This window comes from Nomascus leucogenys, chromosome 5 (assembly GCF_006542625.1).
Source record: "Nomascus leucogenys isolate Asia chromosome 5, Asia_NLE_v1, whole genome shotgun sequence".
NCBI classification, from domain to species: Eukaryota; Metazoa; Chordata; class Mammalia; order Primates; family Hylobatidae; genus Nomascus; species Nomascus leucogenys.
Window position 1 is genome coordinate 127,806,311 of NC_044385.1, and position 20,024 is coordinate 127,826,334.

The following is a 20,024-nucleotide window of genomic DNA, read 5'->3' on the forward strand; positions in this document are numbered from 1 at the left end:
GAGAAAATTCTCCTTGGGCCTCTGGTGTTTGCATATTTTTGTCAACATAGGCCCTGACTAATTTTGTTCCAGACTGTCTTTTCATGGCTGTTTGTTCAGAGAACAGCCTGGGAAGACAGACATGGTGCCTCCCTCTGGAGAAAAAGAGTATGTTTATAGCATAATAGAATAAACTACTGTCTACTGGGGCAAAGGTCAAGAATGCTTACTGCCCACTGTGAAAGAGTCGGGACCCCCTATCCTGAGGGTTCCTCTTCTGGAACACAACCAACTGCATGTTCAAACACCATTTTGTTCTCATTGTGTAGCCTTTTGGGAAGTAAAGCTCAATAACTATCTCAAATTGATATTCCAGTTACTGCTCTTGCCGTTATAAAGCCCCTTGACGCTGATTCAAGAGTCTCATGTCTTCTGCCAGAATCCATGATACTGTGGCAGGCTAATTTGTTAGTTTGAAAGTAAGGTGAAATCTAATCCCAGTCCCCTTTCACAGTTCTCAACAAAAGTTCTCCAAGATATATTTCAGATGGAAAAATAAATCAAGGCTCAGAACAGTATGTATGGTAGAGTACTAAGTTTAAGAAAACTGATAAGTGTGTGCTTGTGGAAGATTAAACTTCACATTCTTTATCTTGAATATGCAAAGGAAATATTTCTTTTAATTCCTTTCTGTTTTCTCTTATGTTTCTCATGAGCTTTCTTCCTATTTTCCAACTGCTCACTGAATGCCAGGAAAAAAAAAATAGAACAAAACTTAATAAAACATAACTTAGTTCAAGCCTACTTAAAACTTAGTGTGATTCAGTCATGTGAAGAATATCTTTAGGTTTAATTAACTTTCTTCAGAATACATGTTCCAGTCTTGTTCTTTTATTTGCTTCATCGCTTCTTGGATGCGTTGGGGTGTATGGATTTTGCTGACTCCCTGTCATCATGTAGGCGTGATAGAGAGGGGTGAGGATACAGAGGAGGATGGGGAGGGTAGGAGAAAGAGGAGAAGTTGTCAAAAGACAAAGAAGCAACCAATGAGGTAAGGATCTAACAGACAATTAAACTAAGCAGTAAAAAGCGTATTAGTTTATCTTAGAGAAATGTCAGGATGGTGGGGATGAAATCTGATTGTAAATAAAAGATGAGACTTGGAATAAAACCTACCCTCGCCTAATATAGTACTGATTATATTTTGTAAAGAACAGGAGACACTTGCTCAATTTTGTGGTTTAAGGGGAGGTATCAAAAATGAAGCCAAGGTTGAAATAGAGAAGAGAGAGGAATTCGGGACCCAAAGAACCAGAAGGCCAAGAAGTCAAGGCTCCTTGAAAGGAATGGACCTAGACATGGCCTTGGGGGCTGGAGAAAAGGTAGCAAGATGGATCAGGAAGGAAGTTCAGGAAGGGAGAGGATTTCTCTCTCGCTCCTCAGCTCCAGGGTACCTGAGCTGGGTAAGTGACTTGAGAGATTGGCTAAAAATTTGGAGGAATCATGAAAAGACATTCACCAAGAATTTCCTTTTCTGTAAGTGAGGATGATTATGTTTTCTGTTTTTCATGCCATTTTGCAAGTCAAAGTGATTTGTATGCTCAGAATATTAACATATACTTATTTTATGCATTATAAACTTGGTGAAGCTGTTTTCCAAAGTAAATATTGGTTTGCCAATGCAAAAAGGAAGATAAGATGTATTATCTAGAATGATTAAAAATGAGATCGTTTGTAAATGTAAAACTAAGTGAAGATTATCTATCATGACAGACTTTCAGAATGGGGGCGGATATATAGCCCATGGGTCAAGAGCAGGGAGGGCAGCCTTGATGGGGGTGGTGAGTTTTGAACTGATCATATTTTCATGGGAAGATATTCCTTTTTGTCGAAGTGATTGCTACCAGTGTTGTCATGCTCTTTCCTCAATCTCCAAGTGCCTTGGTTTTAAATGGCTTCAAAACAGCTGTGCATACTGGCTACTGTAGCATCCTTTCCTTAACTGTACACCTGAGTACAGTTTGCAGTCCCTTTACCAAAATCCATGATTTCTATTAGAGTTCTACTTGTTGAATGAACTGTGTCCAGTTTTTAGTCCTCAAGAAATGAGATGGGGCATCAGAGCAGAGAGTATCACATCCTGCAAAATATTGCTTGGCCTATGGATTTATTCTCAATTTAATTTTTCTGTCTACTGATCTAGGTGTTTTTTTAATAGGATCAAAAGTAACAATTCATTTGAAATATTTTTCCCTTGTCCATGAATTGCTTTGTAAATCTTATGAGCTACTTCGCGAGTTATGAAGTTTTTAAGAATAAATAGCAATGAACTCACTTTAGTCTCCATGCCAAGTGCAGATGTTTTTGTGATAGCTGATCTTGTTTTGTAGGAAAACTCATGCCTTCAAGTCCTTCTATTGGCTTTCAAGAGAATAATTTCCTTGTTTTAAGTCAGATCAAGCAAACTGTCAATAATGTTTATTAACTGCCCACTTTACAACAGCTTACAGTGGAGGTTCCCTAGGGAGTTAGAGTTAATAGAAAAGTCATTGTAATTAAAGGATTTACAATAAAGTTAACTCAAAATATAAATGTTTGTTAATTTTGAACTGAGTGAGAAGGAAAGAAAAATAAATTATTGCAATCTTCTCCTTTTCAGTTGGGCGAGGAGAAAATAACATTCCGAAGAATTGAGTGATCATAACATTTGTAGATCATAAGGTGATTATTGGTAATCTTTGTTTTAGCCATTTCACAAATTTATTTGAAGGAGCAGTGAAAGCGTTCTGTCTATGAAACATCTCCTCAGGCATAATTTGTAAGCTTTGTGTGGGGGATTCTTTACACAGCCCACTGGAATTTAGTGATGCAATGTTGTTAGTAGGAGAAGACTGACATTTTTTTCAGACGAAGAAAGTGGTCTTGTTTTTTAGACCACAAGCTTTAGGGAATGGAGGAATCCCAAGCAGGATTAGAAAGAGAAGTCATGGAGAGGCATTTGGCCTGTTACTTAGTGATTGCCTCAGCTGTGTGTTTCATTATTTCTATTGCTTTTTTTTTTTTCCTACTGCCTTTAGACACACGTTAGCAAGAAGAAATATATACTTTTGTTCAGAAGTTTTTGCCTTCTGATATAATTTTCAGGATGGCCCTGGGTATGCTAGGTACAATATTCAGATTTAATTATTTCTCCCAAGATTCATGTAAATTTCAACCCTCATTTATTAGGCCACCTCTTAAGCATATAGATTAAAATGCATTGAATATGTCAATGTGTGGTGATTACTTTTTGAGACTGTAAACTCAGAAATGCAAAATGATATACCTTCATTTTCCTATAACTTTTGAAGACTGTACTTTGAGTTTCTGCCTTGGTTTGCAAGGGCTACTATAACAATGTACCACAAACGAGATGGTTTTGAATTACAGAAATTTTTTGTCACAATGTTCTGGAGACCAGAAGGCTGAGATCAAGGTGTTGGCAGACTTGGTTCCTACTGAGGGTTATGAGAGAGGTTCTGTTCCACGCTCCCTTGGGAGCTTCTGGTGGCTGATGACCCTTGGCTTGTAGACACATCGCGCCAATCCCCGCCTTCATCTTCACAAGGCATTCTCGGTGTACCTGCCGCTGTGTCCAGATTTCCCCCCTTTTTTTGAGACAGAGTTTCTCTCATTGCCCAGGCAGAAGTCCAATGGCACGATCTCAGCTCACCGTGACATCTGCCTTCCAGGTTCAAGCGATTGGACTGCCTCAGCCTCCCAAGTAGCTGGGATTACAGGCATGCATCACCACACTCAGCTAATTTTGTATTTTTAGTAGAGACGAGTTTTCTCCATGTTGGTCAGGCTGGTCTCGAACTCCCAACCTCAGGCGATCCTCCTGTCTCGACCTCCCAAAGTTCTGGGATTACAGGTATGAGCCACCGTGCCTGGCCGAGGTTTCCCCTTTTTATAAGGATATCAGTCATGTCAGGTTAAGGGCCCACCTAATCCAGTGTGATCTCAACTAATTCTATCTACAACCACCCTATTTCCAAATAAGGTTACATTCTGGGATACTGGGGTTTAAGTTTTCAGTATATGAATTGTAAGAGGACACAAATTAGCGCGTAACAGCTCTCAGTCCACTGATGACAAAATGTTATTAAATTCCATTCAGGTTGCTCTCAATCAATGTGGACTTTCCCTGGAGTCAAGACAATAAGCCTCGGGAGTAAACTGCTCACAGCTCACAGAGCTTTGCCACTGTTGCCTGGTCCCTGCTTATGTCTCATTTCTCTAGCTGCTGTCTTACACGATGACGTCTGTATTTCCCATGTGGTCAGTGGTGGGCAGTCCTTGTGGGCCCATCTGCTTGTTCTCACCATAGGTCCTCTTCGGACAGCAACCTTCCTTTGAAGCAATTATGGTTGTTCTCCTGAGCCATGCTGGGTCTGTGGGACATTTGGTGGCCTATGTCAGGCATGCGTGGCCTTAACAGCCACAAGTGCCTTATTCTGTTGAAATTGTTCTGAGGTGATTCAGAGAAAATTTGCAACTCTCCAGGATGTGCAGGATGGACCTCAGGCTCTATCTTTCCCCTGTCTGTACTCCACTCCTCCTGGAGTGGGGCAGGGGACAGGGGCCTTTTGTGGAGTGCCACACAATTCAGAGCTTTTCTGTGCATTTCTCATACTGGCATCACATTTTTCTGAATAATAGTGTCCTTTTCATTTAAATAATCATTAATTACATTCTATTGGCTTATCACAGCCCCTCGGATTGCAAAGATTAGTATTACTCTGTCTTCCCCAGGCAGTGTCTTATGAATATGTCAGGATACTATGAGTTGTAACAAATCTTGATATCACTGAAATCCCAAAACAACATCATAGTTAAACAACATCTTTAATATTACTGCTTATAGAAAGACTGTTTCTAACATATGTTTTTTCCTCTTTTAAATTTTTGAGTGAAATATTATCCTAAAGTATAAAAAATGACAATATTAATATTGTGTGTTCATCACCCAGCTTAAAAAATAGAATTTTTCTTATAGCTTTGCAAATCTAAGCTTACATCAATTCAAAACTTTTTTGATTACACATCAGAAGTGAAATTTACACATATATGCATATTCATTTATAATTTATATAGGCGTATTTCACGTCAATATGTTGTGCACATAAAATGTACAAAATAAACATTTTTAAAACAAAAATAAGTATAAGTATTCTAGTGTTTTCTTCTTGTATCCCAAATATTTTTCTTGAACTCCCTCAGTGAGGGCCCTACATTTTGGAAACCACCAGTTTGTATCAGGACCTTTGCTCTGAAGATGAAAAACACAGAAAAATGAATTTTTGCTGTTGGTTATATTTCTGTTGCTTTTCCAAAAGCAACTGGTGTCAAGGTATAATATGGATATGGGAAGGGGTAGCATTTAGGAACTTTAAAATAATACACAGATAACACACACAAGAAAATATGTATGCATGTACTTAAGTATTTACATATATGTATGTGTATATATATATGCATGTATTTAAGTGTTTTGCGTGTGTGTGTATGTTTTATATAGATAAAACATTGGTTAGCACTTTAAAGTCTTTAAGTTCTTTTTTTTTTTTTTTTTTTGAGACGGAGTCTTGCTCTGTCGCCCAGGCTGGAGTGCAGTGGCGCAATCTCGGCTCACTGCAAGCTCCGCCTCCCGGGTTCACGCCATTCTCCTGCCTCAGCCTCTCCGAGTAGCTGGGACTACAGGTGCCCACCACGACGCCCGGCTAATTTTTTTGTATTTTTAGTAGAGACGGGGTTTCACTGTGGTCTCGATCTCCTGACCTCATGATCCACCCGCCTCGGCCTCCCAAAGTGCTGGGATTACAAGCCTGAGCCACCGCGCCCGGCCTAAAGTCTTTAAATTCTTATCTGGCTCCAGTTGGTTTTGAATTCATCTGTTAGTAGGTTTATCTGTTAGTTTTGTTGACATTCTCCAGGAAAATTTCTTATCTCTGTAACCCAGATGCACTATTAGTATTTGATCAGGGATTTTTGTGTGCTATATGAGAGAAGGACTCAGACTCAGAATTTGCAGTTAATGTCCTTTATTTCATTCTGCAAAAGTACTTCTTCACTTAAGTTTAGGGTTGTGATGGTCAGGACAGTTGTGTTAGGGCAACCTGCTCTCCAAACACTTTCAGTGTGGATAGTAATAGCTACCGTTTTATTGATAAGCAGTGTTCTAAGTGCTTTGTGTGTACTGACTCATTCCGTACCTTTAACAGCTCTATGGGAGAGGTGCTATCATTAGCTCCTTTTTCACAAAGGAAGAAGCAGAGATAATGAGAGGTGTTATGAGTTGAACTGGGTCTCCCCAAAAGATGTGTTGAAGTTCTGACACCCAGTACCTCAGGATGTGATCTTATTTGGAAATTGGGCCTTGCAGAGATAATTTATTAAGTTGAGATCATACTGGAGTAGAGTGGGCCCTTAATTCGATATGGCTGGTATCCTTAGAAGAAGAAGAAAAGAGGCCAGGCACGGTAATCCCAGCCTGGATCATGCCTGTAATCCCAGCACTTTGGGAGGCCGAGGCAGGTGGATCCCCAGAGGTCGGGAGTTCGAGACCAGCCTGACCAACATGGAGAAACCCTGTTACTACTACAAATACAAAATTAGCCAGGGGTGGTGGCACATGCCTGTAATCCCAGCTACTCGGGAGGCTGAGGCAGGAGAATTGCTTGAACCCCAGAGGCAGAGGTTGTGGTGAGCCAAGATTGTGCCATTGCACTCCAGCCTGGGCAATAAGAGGGAAATTCCATCTCAAAAAAAAAAAAGAAGAAGAAGAGATACAGAGACATGACTGGTGAAGGCCATGTAATTGGAGTGATTGGAGAGGCAAAAATTGGAGTGATGCAGCTATGAGCTGAGAAACTCCAAGAAATGTTGGTCACTGCCAGAAACCAAAATAAGGCAATGAAGGATTCTACTCAGAGTCTCAAGAGACCCTGGTCTTGTTCACACCTTGGTTTTGGATTTCTAGTCTCCAGAAATATGAGACAAAACATTTTTGTTGTCTGGAGTTACTCAATTTGTGGGACTTCGTTATGGCAGTTCTTAGGAAACTAATATGATGGATTAAATAGTTGCCTAAAGTTACATAGTGAGCAAGTCATACAAGCAGAATTTGAGTCAAGCAGTCTGTCATTGGAGCCTGCACTCCACAGCCCTGCCTTATCCCTCCTCATGGGACAGACAGAGTGGTGCCATGCTGATGCACAGCTCCTGCTGGGGCATGAGGAATAAGGCTGTGGGCAGAGATTGCTCCTTAGACAACCAGTGGAACTTAGGATGAAGAACACAGCACTGTCAGATGAAGAATATTATTAATGTTTATCAAAGGTGCACATTCAAAGAGTTCTGAAAAACATTTTCAACACTGGGAGGAATGTTAAATATCATCTCATTACATGGTGCTTTTACTTTGAGTTGCCATTTAAAAGAAAGTTTATAGCCTTGTTGATCTCCTGTGCATATACTTACATACATATGTGAATACATAGACACACATATATGCACACATAAATGTGCATGTATTTCTTCATTTAACCAGATTCCTTGTGCCCCTGTATTAAAAATGGTCAAGTTTCTATCTCAAACCATGCAATAATTATAATATCAGATAAAGAATTCTTTCACAATCTTTTCTTAGAATTCTAGATGTCACTTAGTTAGTGTCCTTCCTCTACAGTGAGGGAGGAAATAAGAGTGATTTGTGAAGATGCTTCTTTTTTTCAGTAAAACTGGGGAGGTTTCACTTATCTCGGGTCACCTATTCTAGATACAACATTTCGAGAGTCTTGGATTCCTGTTTGATTATCAAGTTCACTTCCACTGACCAATAAATATTGGTAGATGTTAAGTTTTCAGGCTTGAGAGGCTCTCTCATTTGGTGTATCTGATGCTAACAGACACTCTTAAATAAAATGCCCCAAGAGGGGCCGGGTGCGGTGGCTCACGCCTGTAATCCCAGCACTTTGGGAGGCCGAGGTGGGTGGATCATGAGATCAGGAGATTGAGACCATCCTGGCTGAAATGGTGAAACCCCGTTTCTACTAAAAATATAAAAATTAGCCAGGCATGGTGATGCACTCCTGTAGTCCCAGCTACTCGCGAGACTAAAGCAGGAGAATTGCTTGAACTCAGGAGGCAGAGGTTGCAGTGAGCCAAGGTTGCGCCACTCCAGGCTGGGAGACAGAGCAAAACTCCGTCTCAAAAAAAAAAAAAAAAAAAAAAAAAAAAAAGCCCAGCGAGAAGGCAAAAGACCAAGGAAGAAAACTAAAGTGAGGATTGTTTTTATTGCAAAAGAAGTGGAGGAATCTTTAAAGATTTCTGATACAGCAGAAAATCAAATATTGCATGTTCTCACTTATAAGAGAATGAGCTAAACAGTGAGTACACAGGGACATAAAGACAGACATAACAGACACTGGGGACTCCAGAAAGGGGGAGGGAGGGAGGAGGTAGAGGTTGAAAGGTTACCTTTTGGATATAGTGTTCATTATTTGGATGATGGGTACACTAGAAGCTCACTCCCCACCATTAGGCAATATACCCATGTAACAAACATGCACAAGTACCCCCGAATCTAAATTTTTTAAAAAAGATTTCTGACAAATAGAGTCTTAGAACTGAAAGCTAGAAGCTGACAAAGGGAACGGAGAATATCTGTCATCAAATCTAGTGGTCTTCCCTTTCTCTCTTTCCCTTCTCAGGACACCTGAGATATGCCATACTCTCTTTTATTATCATGGATTCTCTGGTAGGGAAAGGGTCACCAAGTTTTGGGGATTTATGTGGATGAAACAGGGCAGAGGAAGATAATTCTGGTACACTCTTAAAGGGACATGCCTTGGCTCCCTCAAGAAATTCTGATCTCATATACATTTTTAATTTACCAGACAAAAATATTGGGACCAGAAAAATTAAAAGATTAACCAACTGGTTGAAGGCCACAGAGCTAGCAGTGACATAATCTATACTAACACCTAGAGGTTTCCTGAATCCCAAACTAGTGCTTGTGTATTTGTATTTGTGTGTGTGTGTTGATATAACTTTCGTGAATTTGATACGTGAATATATGTTTGACTTTATAAAATTTTCTAAGTTCAGCCAAAATATTGTGTTTTGCTTTACTATAATTTCAATTTCATCCTTTAGTCACAGGTTATTAGAAAACCCCCTAATTTTAGTAGCATTAATGCAAACATACCTTAACAATAAACATATCATGATTATCTGCAATATTTTAATGGATACTCTGAATGACACATAGAATTTTAACTGGTCATGGTTGCTTTTAGTAGCAAACAAGATCTGATCACAATTAATTGATGTCTGTCACCCCCTTGTTTTAATATATTGAGTGCCCAATTTGAAAATACTACTTTGTTATGAGAAAAAGAAAATAATTGAGGGTATAGTATGGGATTTTCAAGATGAAGGGAATCTTGGGGCTATTCAATCCAATCTCTTAATTTTGCACATGAACACAGTGAGGTAGGTCAAGAAAAATTTCATGACTAGATTTCTGAATTATTTTATGTAGTTTTAGCATTATTCAATTTTAAATCATGAAGTTCAATAACTTTGCTGTTACAGTTCTTTCACGAAGGATTGTGAATAATCCAATTCTAAACATGTGTGTTTCAAAGGAAGCAGTAAAAATAAAACCAGTGCTATCAAGCAACCAATCCATAGCTTTTACTAACACCACTCTTCCTAGAGCAAAAGAGTCTTTTCAAGTCCATTGCTAAATTCCAGAACTAAACAGATAATGTTGGCTGTCATGGGAAAAACATAGCTTTTGAGCTTGCCAGCTATGTGACCTTGAGCCAAACCAAACTATTTAAACTCTGCTCAGTCTTCTCACTTGTAGAGTGGAAAAACAAAGCCCATCTCATTGGCTCATTATGAAAATCAGACTAGCTTGCATAAAGTACTTATCATAGTACTGGAAGCCAATAATTATTAGATTTCTCTTCTTTTTTATTTTCCTGTCAAGATTACATGGCTAGCTAGTGTCCAGGCAGGACAAGAGTAGAGACCTTTTAATTTTGCGGCAGTGGAACCCTCTATATTCTCCCACTGTCCACATGAATATGCTCTCAGGAATGGAAAGCAGAAATATCTAAGGAACATTTTTTTTTCTCAGCTTGAGAAGCAAGCCAGGGACTGGTGCCCTGTCTTAAAAATGGTGAAGTTTCTATCTCAAATCATGAAATAATTGTAATATCAGATAAAGAATTCTTTCACAATCTTTTCTTAATAGATGTTACATAGTTTTTTTGTTTCTTATTACTGGAGAAGGCTTAGGAATCCATGGTGGCTCAAAAATGACTAGAGAAAAATTGAGTTTATCTATTATAAACTGAGCATATTTGAATACACTGGAAAATAGGACACAAAACAGGTTTTGGGAATTTACATATTTGAACAAAGCAAATGGATTTTAGCTGGCAGAGTCAACTAAGTGTTCAAATTAAAATACCTCTATTTCAAGGTTATCATGAGGCTGTAGCAGTGGTACACTTAGCTTATCGGATGCACAGGGAGAATAAATTTTTAATATCTATCCTTCTCTATGTGATAAAATTGTTGGCAGTAGTAATCATGAAGAGATAATTAACAATCAAATTTTTAAATTTGTTTTTTAGTCTTAAGTAACAATGTATGTAGAATAATACATTTACTTTTAAAAGATATTACAAAATTAGGTTAAATAATTTACACTTAAACAAAAATTTGCACTTACCTCAGAAATTACACATTACAACTCTCTGTATGCTGTTTTAAAATGTAATACAAATAAACATTCCAAGTGGTTAAAAAGACAAATACAAGTAACTCATTATCTTTTTTTGTATTTACGTAATCTCTGAGCTATAATTATTTATTTCCAATATACATGTAAATGCAGGGCTGTGTAGCATCACAGGTGTTGAAGATGTGAGCTATAGTTTTTCTTTACCCTTGAGGAACTTATTTGCAAAGTGGCTTTAAGATTCTGGTTTCCACTTAGGGACATAGAAAGTTACAAAGTGTGATTCCCATTCTTACATTGAAGAAAAGTGGGAAAAATTAAAAATCCCCATGTGTTTCTGAATTTATCCAAGATCTGAAGTCACAGGAAAAGCAACTGGCCCCAAATCTGGAGATAGGTAGGCAGATGAAGGGAGAGAGAGAAATGAGCTGAGGCTTAGCTGGGCAGACACAATTAGGCCGAGAAGGGTGGTGGGAAAGTTGGTAGAGGCCCAATGTGCCCTCGTGAATGAGCATGAAGCCCCCAGGTGCTGCAGAATTTGAGAGTCCACACCCTCTTCAGATTTGTATCTGTAAATCCTACTGCACTCTCACAGCAAGGACTGGAGGATGCTTTTGAAAACAGATCCAGGAAGTGGGGAACTCAAGGAAGAGAGGAGCAACTCCTCCAGGATGGTCATGAAACTATCCAGACATTTAGTACCTATTTCCCCTACAAAACAAAATCTTTCACTGTTGGGGGAAGGGTAATACATCTCCTTGCTCTTAGGGCACTTGTGAGTATCCATGGCAGCTATGAGAAGGAAACAGGAACATAAATAAATGAAAGCTCGACATAGATAAATAACGAAGAAAACATATCACACAAAAACAAAGAGGTGGACTTATCATTTTCAAATTACCGAACACAAAAACAAAAGAAACTCTTACAGGCAGTTACAGAAAAAGAAACATATGCAGAGGAACAAAGATACTAATGACAGGGGACTTCTTGTCAGAAACCATGCAAGCTTGGGGAAAATGGAGTGACGTCTTTGAAGGCCTGAAAGAAATAAATGTTAGCATTGAATTCTATATCCAGCAAAAAGTATATTCCAAAAATGTAAACAAGGATTTTTATGAGGCTATTGATTACAGCAGACCTACCCTAAATAAATGTAAAGAAAGTTATTTAGACAAAAGGAATGTGATACTTGACAAACTTGAATCTACACAAAGAAATGAAGAGCAATGGAAATGGAATAAATTAAAGTGTAATAGCATTATAGTTTTATTTTTAGTTGCTCTAAAAATAACTGACTGTCTATAACAAAATTAATGGCAGTAGATTGTGTGTCTATAGGAAACGTGTGTGTGTTTATGCAAAAGTAAAATGACACAAAGAATGAGAGGAAAGAGCTGGGAATTTAATGTTTTAAGTTCCTAAAATTACATGTAAAGTGGTACAGTATTATTTGAATGTAAACTCTGGTTGATTAAAGATATATAATGTATACACTAGGACAACCACTAAAAATCAAAGTATACAAATAGTAGAGGAAATAGAATAAAAAATAATGCTCAATAAACAAAACGGAAAGCAGAAAAAGAGGCAAAAACAAGAACTGATAAAGCTAATAAAAATTGCTTAGAAAGTTGGTAGATTTATATCCAGCAATGTAAAAAATCATGCTAAATTTGATCTCTCTAAACGCACCAGTTAAAAGATAGAGATTGTCAGATTGTATAAAAACTGAGACATGACTAATCTATAAGAAACCACTTTAAAGATAAGACATTTTCAGGTTAAATATAAATGAATGGGAAAGGTATTCTATGCAAATACCTGTCAAATGAAAACTGGATCAACTATACTGATGATAGACAAAGTAGGCTTTAGGACAAGAAATAATATCAAGGATAAAGAGGGATGTTACACAATGAAAAATTAATTATATCCTAAGTTTAAAAATGCTAAGTATATATACACATAAAGCATTTCAAAATACATAAATTAAAAAAGATGACAGACTGAAAGGGGAAAAAATCCACAATGGTAGTTGATGTCAATACTCCTTTCTCATAGTCGACAGAACAAGTAGATAGAAACTTAGTGAGGATATAGAAAACCTGAACAAAACTATTACCATCTTGACCAAATTGACGTTTATAGAACAGCAGAAGATACATTATTTTCAAATGCACAAGGAAAATTGAACAAGATAGATCATCTGGGTCATAATAGAAGCCTTCAGAAATTTAAAAGAAACTACTGTCATGTAATAATGTGATTAAACTAGAAATTACCGAAATAGATCTGAAAAAAATTTGAACACCACACTTCTACATAACACGTAGGTCAATAGGAAATCTCAAGGGATATTAAAAATAATGAATAAAAATAATTTATAAATAAAAATATTTAACTGAAAGAAAAAATATAACATCAAAAATTTGTGGATTGCAGCTAACATAGTACTTAGAGAAAAATTTACAGAACTGAATGTTTACATTAGAAGAAGTGTTTAAAATTAATTTATACTTCTACCCTAGAAAATAGAAAAAAAAACCTAATTAAATCCAAAGACAGGAGAAGGAAGAAAATAATAAAGATTAGAGAAAAAAATAGTGAAATCAAAAAGAGAAAAATAGTAAGGAAAATCAATAAAACCAAAAAACTGATTATTTGAAAATAACAATAAAATTGATTTATTTTTAAGCAGACTGATCAAGAAACATACAGGACATACAAATATTACCAGCATCAGCATCAAATAGCATACATAATATCCAACACTATGTATGTTAAAAAGATAGTAAGCTTATGATATCAGCAAGTCTATGCCTGTTAAGTTCAGGAATTTAAATGAAATGGGCCAAGTCCTTGAAAGACACAATCTGCCAAAATCAATTAAAAAGAAATAGATGACTTGAATAGCCAATATTGGTCAAGCAAAGTGAATCATAGTTAAACATTTGTGAAAATGAATATTCTAGGTTCCGATGATTTTACTAGCAAATTCTACCAAACCCTTAAGGATAAAATAATGCTGATTCTATACTACCTCTTCCAAAAACTAGGAGATTAGAGAATACATTTCAAATCATTTCATTAGGGCAAAATTTGCCTTATCCTAAAAGTAGACAAAGACCTTACAACAAACAAAACTGCATGCCAGTATGATTTATAAACATAGAACACCAAATATTTAATAGAATATTAGCAAATGGAATCCAATATATAAAGAAATACATAAAAATATAATACTTACCAACCAAATGAGGTATATCTCAAGATGCAAGGCTGGTACAACATTAAAAAATCAACCGATGTATTTCACTGTATTCACAGACTAACTATTGTTAAGATGGCAATTCTCTCTACTTTTATCTATAGACTCAATGCAATTCCTATCAAAATCTGTGCAAACTTTTTTGCTGATATCAACATACTGATTCTAGACTTTGTATGGAAAATCAAAGGAATTACAAGAGCCAGAATAATTTTTTAGAAAGAACAAAGTTGGAGTTCTCAGAATACTTGATTTCCATACTTACTATAAATTAGACTAATCAAGACTGTGATTGTAGCAGAAGAATAAACCTAGAGTTAGGCAAAGGTTTTTCAGGTAGATACCACAAAAACCACTATTAAAGAAAAAACTTTATAATTTGGATTTAATTAAGATCAAAACCTTTAACTCTTCAAAAGATACTGTTAATAGAACAAAAGGCAAGTCACAAATTGGGAGAGAATATTTGCAACTTACATTTGTGACAATGAACTTCTATCCAGGAGCTACGTACATATATATGTATATACAACAATTTATATACACATATATCCGTACATATATGTATATGTAACAATTTATGTACATATATATGTATCCTGGTTATACATGTATATATGTGTATATATATGTTGATATACATATATGTTTTTTATGTATACATATATATGACAATGAACTTGCATCCAGGATAAACATACATATACATGTATATATAAATTTTTAAACATATATATAGAAACAGATATATATGTATGCATATATGTATATATAATTATATATGTTATATAATCATATATATAAAAGTCTCTGAAATTTCAGTACAAAAATGGACAAAAGAAGATAGATGTCCCTAAAACTTAAAGTATAATAATAATAAAATTAAAAAAAGAAGATGTATTGCAAATAAGCATATGAAAGGATATGCAGTATCATCAAAGAAGAGTTACACTGCTACAAGCCAGCAAATGCCCAAGATTACCTGCGACCACCAGCAACTGAGAGAGAGGCACGGAACTGTTTCTCCCTCAGGTCCTCCAGAACACCAGCAACTGAGAGAGAGGCATGGAACTGTTTCTCCCTCAGGTCCTCCAGAACTAACCAACCTGACCGATTTCAGGTTCCAGTCTTCATCACTCTGAGAGAATAAATTTCTGTTTTTTTAAGCCACCAAGTTTGTGGTGCTTTGTTATGGAAGATTCAGGAAACTAACCCATAACAAATAAATTATTTTGAAAAATGAGGTGTTTTTTGAAGCCATGTTATTGACACTGTGATGGAGATTACCTTGCCACAATAATATAGCAACCTAATCCCCCGAGGTCTGCTAAAGCTCTTACTAACCTTAGAAAAAATATTTATCTTTAAACAAGGTTACACAGGCTATTTGATAATTCTTGACAGTCAGAAATCAATTCCTATTCAATGAGTTTTCCTAAATGGAAGAAAATCATGGAACCCTTACTGGGCATAAAGCTTAGAAAGAATGTAAAGGCAGATGGCCCTGTCTGACATTAGCTGTCATCTTTGCCTCCAAACAGATGCTAAGGAAGAAGCTGAAAAGACATTACAGTGTCTGACACAGTGTTAGTCTAAGCATGTACCTAAGATGCTAATACAGGTTATGAGAAAAAGGGGCTCCTAGCCAAAGTTTTGCAAATTCTAAGCTAAAAAAATTAAAAATATTTTTCATGATAAGACATATGAGGCTCATTAGTGTGCTGATATATATTGTGACACAATAGAACAGAAGATAGCAGACTCTTTTCCATGTTTATTTTACCCTAGAATCTTTTGTGAAGAGTTTCATGAAACTGAGCCTCCATGGACTCACTTCAGGGGATAAGCAACTTAGAATATTGCTTCTATTGATGCTTCATTGGGTCAGTTTGGAAGGGATGGATCTCTCCCTATCCTATATACATTTTGTTTATTTTCCCCTTGTCTTTCTATTTTTAACCATCTCACCTTTAAAAAGATGTTACCTTTGACCCACAAATTATTTCCCATCTCTACTGTGTATACTTTAGGATCTAAGATGTCCTATTCAGTATAAAATTTAAAAAATCACATTGAGTAGTCTCTTATTCTTGACTCACTAAGTTACTGCTACCATAATGCTTTATCTTCTAAATCAATTCTATTTTCTTTACTGTTTATATGAAGACTGTTTATTGGTATGGAAACATAAGAAACAGCTGATATTCAACTTATGAAAGTGGCAATTCCATATGGTTCAACCTCATACATTAATGTTATTAAAGAGTCAACACAGTTTCCAAGATAGTTGATTTATCAAAGAGCCTTAGCCACTGCAAGAATTTGGCTTAATGCTTTTATAAATAGGTGAGGTGGTTGACAGGTGAGATCACTTATGCTTATAAATGATACTAAGTTGGGCAAGATTGACAATATTTTGTAGGGCCAGGCAGGAATGCAAAATGATGCAGTCAATTTGATGGAGTGATGTGCGCTGAACAGAATGAATTCCTATTAAAAGACTTGCAAGGTTTTGGTTATAAAATAGAATAATTAATTTTATAAGTGCAACAGAAATAGAAGCATTTACATGGACTGGTCCACATAAAGAGCAGTTTTAAAATCACAGCCAATCACAGATTCAGGCTTTGCTGAACATGCCCAAATGGGCAGCCTCGAAGCCATTCATACTGACCAACCACCTGGACCATATCCCATGGATTTCAGCTACCACGTTGAATCAGATCAATGACTTCATGTGGCCTATGAATTTTAGGCATTTAGACATAGTAGTAATGTGTCTTGAGTAATATATGTACACTCTTCCTGTAACCCGTTCAAAATCTGCTCAACTTTCAAGGGCCAGTTAACAGTCAAGGAAGTCCAGAAAGTCTCCGCTCTTATGTCTATAGGTCATAGACTGTATCGCTCAACTTAACTTGAGGTGACGGTCACTTCTGGCTGACAGTCACATCAGCTTCTTTGTATATTAGCCTTGACTTTGGAGTTTGTACGTTCTTTGAGGACAAGGACCAAGTACTGCACATGTTTTGCACTTGTGTCAGACTAATGTGCGATCAAGAAAAAATAGGCTTCATCAAGCAGGACTTAATAATGTTACTGATCACAACAATGAAGACAATATGCATTAAGGCAAAATGACTATTGAGAACATTAAAGATTGAGAAGTTTATGTGGAGGCGGATGAATATGAAACAAAACATATATGTATTTTATGTCCATATTACTGAAGTTGGTGTTTAATATATCCATAAATTTCATTACATGTTTAATTCGAGTAACAGTAAGGCCAGTGTTTAGTTTAGTAGAGTTTCATGTAAGAGTCTTTATTCACGGTTTGTGGTTTAATGTGTTATGTAAAATACAGTAAACTAGAAGTATTTTTTCGTTGAATTTTGTCTCTTAAATACTGAGATGCTGGATAGAATGGTTTTTCAGTGCTGAGTTTTCTGTCCATGTGATTTATTAGGCTTTTTTATGTATTATCCTAATGTCTTTGTAAATTAATGTTTTTATAATTTATCAGTTGATTATTGAAATAAAATTTGCATATTCCATTGCATTTTATATAATAGCATTACCCCTCAGCCACTGTGATATACACGAGTTTCAATTTATTATAGCTCAGTCCCAAATCAATGTCACTGTTAAGAGTATGTGTTACAGTAATGGTTATCTTTGGAAAACAATTTGAGTCTGACTAGATGTTGTTCAATCCCCAGGCCATGGTAAGTGTGACTGTGGCAAGTGCAAGTGTGACCAGGGATGGTATGGGGATGCTTGCCAGTACCCAACTAACTGTGACTTGACAAAGAAGAAAAGTAACCAAATGTGCAAGAATTCACAAGACATCATCTGCTCTAATGCAGGTAAGAAGTATACCCTGTGAAAATTGTTAAGTGAAATAATCAAATTTTGTTTTTAATGGAAATATGTGGGCGTGGAGAAATGTCGAATCTCAGAGTGAGACTGCTTTTGAGTATGTTTTTTAGAAGTGAAATTCAGATAAATCAATAGAAAAAAATGCCATCTTGCTGAGACTGGCAAATTTGATGCTTTCCAGCTGTTCCAAATGCCTCCTTCTAGCAGGATATTCACTGGAAACAACACCCCAACAACATTTTATGTAAATTGTGAGCCATGATATTGAATACCAGATTACATCTGTTAAAAAAGGATTTATATAAACCGACTTAATTATTTTCTGTTACAGATCAAGGGTGCTTTGAATTTTTACCTTCGCAAAATAGAACCAAATACTTTAAATTTGATAGAAGTTTCAGATATACTGGTTATAAAGCTCTTTGAAGGATATAGTCACAGAAAGATTTTTTGTTTGATCAAAATATTTTTTATTTCATTGAAGTTATTTGAAAATACTTTTTACAAAATTATAGCGATGCTGTTAAAATTTATTAGCAAAATCATATAAAAGAGTTGCAGTTTAGGTTTCAATGGTATTTAGCGAGTATTACTGTAACTAAATATTCTTTTTGCATTTGGGCAGGTGAAGCCTCAAAATCAGATTTTCTCAACCATGGTTGAACAATCAGCATCCCAAGGGGAAAGGAATAAACTGTCAGTTCTCATGTAGTACACCAGAGGTTCTGTTTCAGGTGCTTTGGTGTGTGGCCTTGATGTTGGTGGTTTTTTTAAAGCTCTCTGGGTGATTTTAATATAGATCGAGTGTGTGACCCATTGCTCTAAATGCTAAAGGTGAGGATTTGACTTCACGAATGAGTACCTTTCCTCCTGAAGCTCACATTGTTGGTAGGGCCCATCTCTAACCAGAGCTGAGAATTCCCCACAGTCTGACTGTGTGCTTTAGACTGAGCTCAGTTAAAGGTGTTTTGCTGATAGGAATCAGGACCACATCCAAAGCGAGGTGTGAGTGGATCCGTCAGGGGTCATGACAAATGATCTTAGCAGTTAGGTCCCTTTCTGTGTTCATGATGTTCTCATCATATTTCTCTAGCACTTCAGTCTTTCTTTCTTCTTAGTAGGATTTCTCTACTTCCAATTCATAACACCCACCCCTCCAAACACACACACACACACACAAACACGTGCGTGCGCACGCGCACATGCGCATACCCCATAGCATCTTTCATCTTGAAGATATTATTCGTTTCAAACTTGTTTCAGTAACAAGACTTGAATTCTGTTTTGGGTTTGAAATCTATTTTGAGATTTATTTATTTATTGTTTGCAAATCAAATTTAGGGTTTTTTTTAAAGAAAATTATAATCAAACGCGGTAGTCTAGGATTCTGAAGATGTTTAATATTAAGGAATCTAAACATGTAATTCACCACATTAACATATCTTAAAGGAGAAAACATACAGAAGTGTTTCAGTAGATGGAAAACATATTTGATGCAATATAAATGCATTTCTAGGACATCTGTACTCTCTCATTTTTTAAGCATGGATGCAATACCTTTATTCATAACCTGGTTTAGTCAAGTGACCCAGTAATGTCCTGTATAGCATTTTCCTCTCCTTATAGGATTCAGACTATTGAAAATGTTATGTTTATATCTCTCTTTAGTCTTCTTTAATCTGGGCCATTTCCACAGACTTTGGCTTTAGAGCATTGAAACTTGTGAAGAAAGTTGTCCCCATTTTATTAAAAGAAAAGTGTACTTACCTTGGATTTGTCTGATGTCTCCCCCCCATGATTAGATTCATAATACATATTCTTAGGTAAAACACTAGAGAAATGTTTTTGTGTTCTCAAAATGTTTCATCTGGAAGCACATGATGTCCATCTGCTCATATTGGTGATGTCAGTTTTGATGAGCTGGTCAAGGTGTTGGCTGGTGTCTCAACTATGTTATTTCTGACTTACCCTCTTCACAAATGTGCATTCTATGAGGAAGTACTTTAAAGCCATACACATATCACATTCCTCACTAAAATTACCCCAGATTTATCATCCGCTGATGACAATCACCTGACGCAGTATTGACAA

General features: G+C 36.4%; 1 protein-coding gene across 1 annotated transcript in view; it reads left to right on the forward strand.

Moving 5' to 3' along the window:
- The window catches only part of ITGBL1 (integrin subunit beta like 1), a 265,662-nt gene that overhangs the window by 95,998 nt on the left and 149,640 nt on the right, over positions 1-20,024 (forward strand). The window contains exon 3 of the mRNA XM_003270154.2: positions 17,774-17,920. Within this exon, the coding sequence (XP_003270202.1) occupies positions 17,774-17,920 (147 nt within the window). The remainder of the gene's footprint in view (positions 1-17,773; positions 17,921-20,024) is intronic.